The sequence below is a fragment of the Sinocyclocheilus rhinocerous genome, unplaced genomic scaffold (genome assembly GCF_001515625.1).
Source record: "Sinocyclocheilus rhinocerous isolate Xijiao unplaced genomic scaffold, SAMN03320098_v1.1 scaffold1826, whole genome shotgun sequence".
In the NCBI taxonomy this organism is placed as follows: domain Eukaryota; kingdom Metazoa; phylum Chordata; class Actinopteri; order Cypriniformes; family Cyprinidae; genus Sinocyclocheilus; species Sinocyclocheilus rhinocerous.
The window spans coordinates 253,107-264,285 of record NW_015645117.1 but is presented as its reverse complement, the minus strand read 5'-3'; the positions used below and the strand labels follow the sequence as shown (position 1 = coordinate 264,285).

General features: G+C 38.3%; 1 protein-coding gene across 3 annotated transcripts in view; it reads right to left on the bottom strand.

The window, feature by feature from the left end:
• Positions 1 to 4,935: 4,935 nt before the first annotated feature.
• Positions 4,936 to 11,179, bottom strand: part of LOC107705840 (inositol hexakisphosphate kinase 1-like) — a 57,431-nt gene continuing 51,187 nt past the window's right edge. For all 3 annotated transcript variants that reach the window (XM_016509336.1, XM_016509337.1, XM_016509338.1), the window contains exon 6: positions 4,936 to 5,818. In XM_016509336.1, coding sequence (XP_016364822.1) covers positions 5,300 to 5,818 — 519 coding nt within the window. In that variant the 3' untranslated portion in view covers positions 4,936 to 5,299. The remainder of the gene's footprint in view (positions 5,819 to 11,179) is intronic.

The following is an 11,179-nucleotide window of genomic DNA, read 5'->3' as shown; positions in this document are numbered from 1 at the left end:
GCCTGGCGCGTGTCCTTAGTGTCCTTAGGAGCGTTCTAGCTCACATCTTCTCAGAATCTAACAGAAACGCAGACTGGAGTGATGTGAGGGATGTGAGGCCTTTAAGGTCTGAGAAGATTCACGCCTCTCAAGATGGGCTTGTCCAATGAGAAAGGCTGAAATCCCAAGCGGGAGTTTGGAAATACTGGGGAGTTTTATGACCCTAGCATGGTAAGCATGGTAATTTGCATATGGAACTTGAATCGAAATTACTAAAGATTCTCAGAATACTAATATGTACCAACTGTACCAACATATAATATACACTCTCGTTTAGATCATCAGAAGACCAATTCATAGATACTAAACATGGTAGGATTACATATAGGTAAGATGACAGGAACGAGAGGTTCCATCATAAGCCTGCATAAAACAGTATACAATATAAAAGACAATATACAAGGACAGTAACAACATACACAATGTGTCTTTCTTATGTGGAAAATGAGTGAGTTTCTCTACCCGCATTCCTTTGGGCAATAAAACCATTGATATCAGCATTGGTTGCCATGGAATCAGAGGCCTGTTTTGCCTTTCTGAGGTGTTAAGATGCATTTCAGGGGAAGGGTCCATAGGCCCTCATATGGCTTGTCAACTGAGGGGTGTTACAGAGTATTTGTTAAATATAACTAACAAAATATATATTGTGTGTCTGATTGGTCCAGACGCTACACACACTAACACATTTCTAATATTGAAATCTGTTAAAGGAGTTTTAGGCTGCATTAATACTGAACTGATGATGACATCACTGAATTCAATGATGAACTGCCTTTAACTGAAAAATGAGTGTTTACTATTGTCACTTTGCATTATTGACACACTATTTTCCTAATTAATGCTGTACAGTTGCTTTGACACAATCTGTATTGTTAAAAGCGCTATATAAATAAAGGTGACTTGACTTGACTGAGTTAGAACCATCTAGAGTTTCATGACAGAACTTTGTATTTAAAGGGGTCATATGATGTTGCTAAAAAGAACATTATTTGGTGTATTTGGTGTAATGAAATGTGTTTATGCGGTTTAAGGTAAAAAAAAACACATTATTTTTCACATACTGTACATTATTGTTTCTCCTCTATGCCCCGCCTTTCTGAAACGTGTCGATTTTTACAAAGCTCATCGGTCTGAAAAGCGAGGTGTGCTCTGATTGGCCAGCTATCCAGTGCGTTGTGATTGGGCGAATACCTCAAGCGTGTGACGGAAATGTTACGCCCCTTAACACACTCTGATGAGGTCTCCCGGCACTGCGAGACAAAACCAATAAAACCTATTACAAACGAGGCATTTTTTGCATCCAGTGGGGACATAATTACTGATTATAATGACTTATACTGTCTTTTTACGCGTTGCGTTGTGTATCGCACCGCGTAAAACATAAAACCATGTCTGCATTTGTAATCGGAGAAACGACAAACAACAAGTGCTACTCTACACTGCCCAAAACTCGCGTTTGAATCATCAGTGGCAAATCCTTTAAAAATGAAAACGTACTTGCAGTCTGTGAGTCAGAACAGCCGGCACTGTAGTCTACTCTACCAGGATCAGGAAACAGTCCTCCATAAAATGCGCTGCACACATCTGAATATTTGGGTTGAAGTGTTCTGGAACAGTGTTGTAAATACAACTTAACCACTGATTTCTAGTCGTGTCCTCTTTTGGAAGACCAAACAAAGTAGTTTCACTTTCACAACGAAAAACACAGCGGCCTACCGTGTGCGAAAGCCCCGGCTTAGCCTGAGCTGAAGCCGGGCAAGAGTGAGCTGAGGCGGCGGGGTCGAGAACGGCGCGCCCGGCGGATCCGACGAAGGAGCGGCCGGCGGGCTTGCGGCAACCACATGTGACGACCCCGGGCTGGACTCCGCTTCGTCCACGGTGAAAGTTAATGTATTCCCTCAGCGACCAGCACAGATCAGCTCTAGGCATGACGAAGCGGATATCGTCCTCTTTTGGAAGACCAAACAAAGTAGTTTCGCTTTCACAACGAAGCACACAGCGTCTTCACGACATAGCGGCAGCGGCAACAATACTACAGTGAGAATAAAAGTTACGCCTTCTTTCTTTGCGTGAACATTTGGGCGGCGTTATGCAAATCTTCCCACATAGTGAGGTAGATATGTGGGGGCGTGTTCGAACGAGCTACAGACGTTCCTCTCGTTGATAGCAGAGGAGCGGATCCAGCGAAAGCTTGATGGGGCGACGCGGAATGAAAAAGTTTTTCAGGTCGCGGCAATAGAGGCGGCGCAACTATAACGACATGTGAATAATCCCGCCCACTCTAAAGCAATACTGAACTGAACCGAGCCGTGCCGAGTCGTACCACGCAGTGGAAAAGCGCCATTTGAGCACAGACCCATTGTATGCTACTCTGCAGGTTCAGGAAACAGTCGTCCATAAAATGCGTCACACACGTCGGCCTTGAGAACGGCGCGGCCTGACTTCTTTATGCACCAAGAGCTTGTAAACACTCCAAAGAGAAAGGAACAACTGAAGTCGCATCATATGACCCCTTTAAACTTATTTTTTTTTTTTTAGTTTTTAAACTTGCGGTTTGAATGTTTGTGGTTGTTCTTTCTGCTTTATTTGGTCAAATCAAAACAACAAAATATTAACGAGACAAGACAACTGTTTTTAAATAAACAATTTATAGCTCACATTCAAAGTTGTCATATTATTTTATCTTAAAAAAATATCCATCCATGCAACAACAATAAAGATAAAAGGATAATTTTCAGGATGAGGGGTAATCATTTTCTTTCTTTTTATGCCAAATCTATGAAACTGCGTTCCTCTCTCGTGCGTCGACACAAATGAAAGGTTTAGTTACACAAACCAGCTACACTTTAATCAATGACGCCAACATGTTAGGAATTATGTATTCTTGCTGTTCTTAAACGTAACTTGAGTACATTTCTCATGTATTGTGAGAGAACACATCATACATGTGGCATTTGTCCTTCAAACATTTCCCTTCAGTGGTTACAGAAATGATCGGATGACTTTAAACAGTTGTTAAGCACTCCATATCCCAGTTATGGATATTGACCAAAATCACACGTCTAAATACAGACACATCCCTACGGCACAACTCCGCATAGATGCCTTATTTTATAATGTTGATTTATTATTTATACACGTGATCAAAGTCAATCAATGTAGGACAAGACGAATTAATCAAGTGCTACTACGGGCAGATACGATGTCCGTTTCCCAGAGAATGAAGAAAAGTGTCCATTTTCAGTAAAAGGATGACACCATAGTGCAATAAATGCTTCATCTAGACAGAGAACATGCTGAAGGTGTCATGATGAGGAGATTGCTGACGGGACTCACAAGAACAAACCTAGAAACCAATCTTGCTACATTTGCTGATGGTGGGCAGATGTCACTGCATACACTCTCAGAAAAAAAGGTACAAAAGCTGTCACTGTGGCGGTACCCTTTCAAAAGGCACTAATATATACTATTTAGGTAATTTGTGCACTTCAAGTACAAATCTGTACCTTTAAGGTACTAAAATGCACCTTTTATGGTTAAGTAAGGAACAAAGGTGTTCTTTTGAAAGGTTACTGTCCCAGTGACAGTTTTTTTTTTTCTGAGAGTGTATCGGTGTAATTAAAAGACAACTCTTTGAAATAACTCGGAAACAAAATGAAACAAAAATAAAAATCATGCTCTTGTAATGTTTTTATAAAAATGTACAGTGCAGATGTTAGTGAGCACTAACTAAAACAAGTTTCTTAATCAGTCGGTTTATGTTGTTTTTCAACAAAAATATCTAAATATGCCTAAAAAATCAGAGAAGTGAAATTTTTTAAAATATCAAGACTTGTACAAGAATGTATTTTTTAAAAAAAAATTTTTTTTTACTTTTAAATCAAGAGGGGAAAAATATCTGTAAACAAGTCTTTATACCTTACACAATTTTGCTTTTCAGGGTCATTTTTTTTAAGTATGTTTAAATATTTTGACACATTAAGAAAATTATTTTATTTTATTTTATTTATTTATTTTACAGTGAGGCTTTTCTCTGCAATGATAACCACGTTACTGACAGGGAAAGACTTTGTAACACAAGGGTAATCTAAATTCAAGACTACAAATACACTATCCCACCAAAACCCCTACGACTGCTAAATCAGAGGGGGACAACAAAAATGTCAAAACTCTTAACATGTAATGACTGCTTTAAATGTACAGAGTAAGATAGCTACCAAAAAGCCCAAAATATAATTATAATAAAATAAAAAAGCATTATCTGAGCGGTTAAATAGGCTCGCATAGCTAAGCTGTGAATTCAACTATTGCCACAGGGCCAGATTCATCCTCTTGTCATCAGAGATGAGTGGTTTAAAACCTCCTTTAAATGCCCCCGACTCCTACAGTAAAGCTTTGACCAACTACTCTGAGCTGAATTGACTCCCTTTTAAACTCCTGGAGAAATACTGAGTACAAGAACATCTTATATTTCACACTCCCCCACCCAAGAAAATAAAACAAATTACAAGAAAAAACAACATTGCATGAAAATATTTTCAAAACCATTAAGATTTTTTTTGCATGGTGACATTATTTTTATAACTAATCTTCCCTATCAGTCCCATTAGTACAGTATGATGTGAACAAATAATGATACAGTATTTATAGTGGCAAAGTACAATTCATGATGGAATTTGTTGTATTGAATTTTATTTATTCTGTTTTAAAACAATGTGTGTCTGGATAAAATGTTTTGCACTATAATAAGAATTTGGGATGAAATGCTTTCAGGCTAAATTTATCATGAAAATAATGTCACAAAAATCTTAAAGGTCCTAAAACAGGCTTTATTTATGCAATATAACATCTTTCTTATTTTGATTTTGGGGTGAAATGTGACCTGGACTTTTCTTCTTGAGATTCACACACACACACACACACACACTCTAAGAGAGACCCTGACAACACGGCCTGAGTTCATGGTTCATTCCTGCAGTGCTTCAGCGGGCCACAAGGTGGCGATGAATCCATGTGACAAACAAACTGAAACCATCTTCTGTTGAGCCATTTCTTTCCTGACAGCAGAACCTTCATACCTTCATAGCTAGAGGTCACCTCCATTTCTTGTGTGCACGGATCCCTCACGGTTCAAATTATAATACGCCTTTAGTTTTGAGTCAATGTGCAATCTTTACAAACATCTTTGTTTTTCTATGAAAATGTCAACAACAGTCTGCATGAAGTTGCTGGGTGGCAACTGAAGGAGCAGTGGGTTCGGCTACTGGTTCTCCTTGCGGATTTCCTGCAAAATGTTGATGAGGCTCTCTAGTCCGAACACGTAGCCACGGTCAGGTCCGTCATGGACTGTTTGGTCATCCCGGAAGCCTTTGAAGGTGCTGTGGGCAAAGTCTATCATGCGCACATCCACACTCAGCATCTGAGGAGGCGTGTGGGGCTCTGAGGCCGGCGGGCTCTCCACAGACCCAAGCGGTGTGGCCTGATTTTCCTTTTCTGATGGCAGCTCTGAGGGTTTCTGCCAGCCAGCGTCCACAGACTCGGGGTCCTTGCCCTCGTATATGATGAGCAGCGAGCTGGAGTAGAAGCGGTACGAGGCCTGGCGCTCCAGCACAGCCTTCAGGCTGCATAGTTTGCTCAGGATGGGCTCAAAAAGGTCTTTGCGCAGCTGCGTCCCATTGTGCATGAACTGAAAGAGTGCGTGTCGAAATCCCTCAATAGAAAGACTACGGCCGTAGTACTTGTTCCTGCATAGATAGTGACCGGTGTCCATCTGGTAGACCTGCAGAACAAACACAGGAGACACAGAGAGCTTGAATGACTGGGAAAAACTCTTTAACGTGAACAACAGAGCTGGCACTACAACGGTCAATTAGGAGAACTAAATCGCCTGTTCAATTCTGTCAAGGTCTGATTATACTGTCTTCAAGACTTTCTTTGGCTTTTGCCACACAATGTAACTTTTAATAAAAATAACAAAATGTAATTAATGAGAGAGTGCAGAAAGAATCCTGTGTCTTTACCCAGATACAATCTATGTAGAGAAATGAAGTCCCCCTGTTTTTATCCCTATTGTTCACATCTCAGATGTGGAAAAAGGCTCAAGAAATGGCTGTGGAAACTGCAGACAGGTGGGAGGGTAGAACCTACTTACATAAATGCAAGTTTTTCTGCCATACCTATACAGGGAAATATATTGATATTAATCACTTCTTAATAAGTTTTCATTGCACATGCAGGTTTACATATGTGAGAAAATATGTCTATGCACCCGTGCTAGCGAACAATGCAGTCATTTCAGGACTGGAAATGTTGGAGAATGCCGGAAAACCATTTCAGGCAATCAGATCTGAAATTATTAGCAGAGCACATCAATACTGGAGTCTAAATCAACCTCTTCACTGCACTCGAGATCCAACACAAACAACAGCTGCCCCACAGATCTATTGATTAACCCTAAATAAATATGAATATATCATAGGATTATTTTGATTAGTTAGTACTTTTAAACTGAATATTCAGGGCTGAACAGTGTGTTTGCATTTGCTATTATAAATTATGACATGCAAAGATTCATTTCAGTCCATATGTGCAACAAGTATCATTTTTTTTTCTGCAAAGATTATTTACAGCCAGAAAGGTACAATGGGGTCATTCACTAACAACGTAAATTGTGTAACATAAGTTACTATGAAAAACAGGTATTTGTAGGAAAGACTTTTAAAATATATTAAAAAAATATATTTTCTTCATTAATTTTAATTTTAAAACAATCATTAAGATCTGTACACTCACACCTTACCCTTGGGTAAGAAAAATATTTTATTACTTTGGTCACTTTAGTTTAGGGACCAATTCTCACTATTAACTATAACTTCTGCCTCAATAAACTCCTAATTTGCTGCTTATTAATAGTAGGTAGTTGTTAAGTTTAGGTATTGGGTAGGATTAAGGGATCTAGAATATGGTCATGTAGAATCAAGTATTAATATGTGCTTTATAAGTACTGATAAACAGCCGATATGCTAGTAATATGCATGCTAATAAGCAACTAGTTAATAGTGATAATTTGTTCCTAATCTAATCTTAATTTTACTTGGTTACACCTCATGAATTTTTTTTCTACAATTGCTAAGACATTTCTCAATACTTTGTTCACTTTTTCAAAACTCTTTCAGATTGGCACAGTATAGTTAATTTCACATCCAAAATGCACAACAACTCGCTAATGTCTCACTAGCAAAGTTAACCCAACAAACACACTTTGTCATTCATAAAACAATGACATAAAAAACACCAACAACAGGTAGCATTATACAGTTTTTTTTTTCAGTCACACTTTATTTTAAGGTCCAATTCTCGCTATTAACAAACAATTAACTACGACATTTGCCTCACTAAACTCCTAATTTGCTGCTTATTAATAGTTAGTAAGGTAGTTGTTAAGTTTAGGTATTGGGTAGGATTAGGGATGTAGAATATGGTCATGCAGAATATGTGCTTTATAAGTACTAATAAACAGCCAATATGTTAATAATAGGCATGCTAATAAGCAACTAGTTAATAGTGAGAATTGGTCCCTAAACTAAACTGTTACCTTTTTTTCTTTTGTAAAATGTCTTTACAAAACAAGAATGGCAGCTCTCTACTCTTTAGAATTCACTGTAATATAAGTTACATGGTCCATATTTACAGTATGAAATTATTCAAAAGTTTCCCCTCTTGTAAAGTTGGTAATGAAATTGAAAGGCTTTAGATTTTATATATATCAAATCAATATTGTAATATACAATATGTACAAACTGGGTTTTGTGAAGAGTTTTGAACAGTGGCCTAAGTATTGAGAAATGGGTCCTAGGGATAAAAAACTGTTGAAAAAGTTTTCTTAAAGTTGATAAAAGTTTTGTTGAAAGCAATAAAAAAAAATTGTTTTGCCGCCTGTCGGTTGAAACACTTATGAACCGCACCGAAGCTTAATTTAGCCGTTGTCACGTGACATGGGTGTTTTGATTCACACTTCGGAGCAGTGTTTCGAAACATCTACGCTTCGGGATCTCGACACTGCGTCGAAATGTCAGTTTCGCGTCAGCCATCCCTATCTTCAGCTGAAATGTGTTTTGGCTGTATAGTGCACAGCTTTGAGTCATTTGCCTGCTATTGAGTGTTGGAGCAGTAGGGAGATGGGTGCCATTTTCTTTTGTTCTCATTTTCTCCTGTTCCTGCTAGTTAGGAAGTAAGGTAAGAGTTCTGTTGTTTATTTGTATTTATTTTTGCAGGTTAAAGGGGTCATATGATGTTGCTAAAAAGAACATTATTTTGTGCATTTGGTGTAATGAAATGTGTTTATGCGGTTTAAGGTTAAAAAAACACATTATTTTCCACATACTGTACATTATTGTTTCTCCTCTATGCCCCGCCTTTTTGAAACGCGTCGATTTTTACAAAGCTCATCGGTCTGAAAAGCGAGGTGTGCTCTGATTGGCCAGCTATCCAGTGCGTTGTGATTGGCCGAATACCTCAAGCGTATGATGGAAATTTTACGCCCCTACCATACTGTGATGATGCCCTGTCCCAGCGCGACAAGACAAAACAATAAAACCCATTACAAACTAGGCATTTGTTGCATTCAGTGGGGACATAATTACTGATTATAATGACTTATACTGTCTTTTTACGCGTTGCGTTATGTATTGCACCGCGTAAACATAAAACTATGTCTGCATTTGTGATCGGAGAAAGTTGTAAATACAACTTAACCACTGATTTCTAGTTGTGTCCTCTTTTGGAAGACCAAACAAAGTAGTTTCGCTTTCACAACGAAACACACAGCGTCACACACGGTGGGCTTGAGAACGGCGCGGACGGCGGATTTGACGAAAGTCTCTAACATTACTGAATCTGCTGTTAAAAATGAGCCATCCATTCATCATATCATACAATAAAATTTCTATTGTATTTTGTCACGCCGCGCCGCTCGCGAATGGTGATTTAATGCTACGTTGTCACCTAGTTGGAGAGACTCAACGCTAAGTAAATAAACAACATTGTCCCCGTCCTTTACTCTCACAATGAGCTTATCATATTCGTTTGCTACATTAGTAGGGCCCTATGATTTCCGCGATGCAGAAAACATGAACGGAATCCAGTCATAAAAACGGAATTTACTGTATAACGCGGAATTTCATGGAATTTGTCTTATTTTTGATGAATAAATAAAAAACAGGTCAGTACACTTAAATCAAATCGCTAGTGTCTGTGAATATTTAACTGCAAAGACTTATTTAAATACAAATCCTCATGTTCTGCATGTTCATTTGATTACCAGAAAATACACAACACAGAGTTTGTGAAAAAAATATATTATTAATTATTATTATATATTCATTTTAGATGTTTACATTTGGAAAAGCTGTGCTTCCTGCATAAACCTGCCCCTGTTGGTTTGGCAGTAGCTTGCTTGCCCTACACAGTTACCTTGTTTAATTTCTTAATTCAAGTTATATATATTTTGTTCTATTTGTGTTAAGTTATTTATAATAAGTGAAGTGAAGTTTACTGTTAAGTGCACTGATGTCAGACTCATTTTGAATAATAAAGTTTATTGTTAAATTGTTAAATACCCTGCCTCCATTACATGGGCCTATGTTTGTCACATCATTATAAGTGTTTGATCACCACATTTGAGTTATCATTGCAATGTTTGTTTATGTATATATATTCTGTTTATGTAGGCTATGTACTGTATTCTATATACATTACCAGTCAAAAGTTTGGACACACGAATGGGAAGTGTGTCCAAACTTTTGACTATACTGTACTATAATATAGCCTACACAGAAAGAATATCGGCCGATATATCGACATCGGTCTTTTTTTACGCCCTAATATCGGTATCGGCCCCCACAAAAACCATATCGGTCGGGCTCTAATAACGTTACCTGCTTGACGAAAAGGGTTGCCAAGTTTTGTAGAACAAAACTAGGGCTGAGCGATTAATTGCATTTGCGATAATATCGCGATATGGAAATCGCAAAGTGTGTTCGACTTGAAGATAGATCGGTGTATGACATCAAAGTACGGCGAGAGAAAGCATAATGAGACGTCTGCGCTCTCTTATAGCTCTCACAGTACTTTAATGACACACACCCATCGGTCTAAGCAGTGCTGCTTCAAGTCGAGCGTGGGCCATCAGCAGAAAAAGAAAAGAAATAAAACAGTAAACAGCCAAAGGACGTAACTTAGAATGGGAGATGGATCGGTTTGTGAAAGCGAAGAGAAAAGCCATAGATGAAGTCGCACAGACCCAGGCAGGTGCTGGTCATTTAAAAGCTAAATGCAGAAAATATGACGAGGCATATCTCGCTCTCGGCTTCACTCACCATGTCTATACCGGACGCTACAGTTGTGCGTTGCGCCGCAACAGCTCTACACTGGACGCGATAAAGCGACCGTTGCAAATTATTTTAACTTTGTGTCAGTACGTCATAAATAGAATGAGGCATCAGTTTAATGTCGGGTTTTGTCGTGTCGTATTGTACACTTGTGCATCTAGTGTAGACAGCTTCACTGATTATAATGGTTCTACTGTATTTTGCCGCTCACGTCCAGTGTAGACACGGTGTTTAATGTCGTTGGTGAGGAGGAAAGCCTGTGTGTGTCCTATGCCTTAGCGGACAGCATGAAACCCACAAAAAATAAATAAAATAACAGAGAGAATAATAATAATAACAGTTATGCTCTCTATGCTATTTTCAATGTTTCAAGTGATGCAGGTGTTTTTTTCCCTGTAGGTTTTTTTAAATTAAAAAAGCATAAATTTTTCATAATGTTTAGTGAAATTATTTGGTAGTCTGAGGTGGGATGGGGATTCGGGAAAGGGGGGGAGGGCAGATTTTTTTATAGGTTTAAAGGGGGGCACGACTAAAAAAGTTTGAGAACCACTGGTCTAAAGTTACCAGACAGTGTTTAAAAAGTGCAGTGCACATGTTTACATATGTTTATTACAGTGACTTAATTAATTACCTAAAGTAGTGTGGTAAAGCAACAGATTTGTTTTTATATTTCTACAATCTACTTTAGTTTGTGTGATTTGTTACTGACTTTCATATCAATGTTTACGCCAGTCTTATTTGTCAGTGCTTTA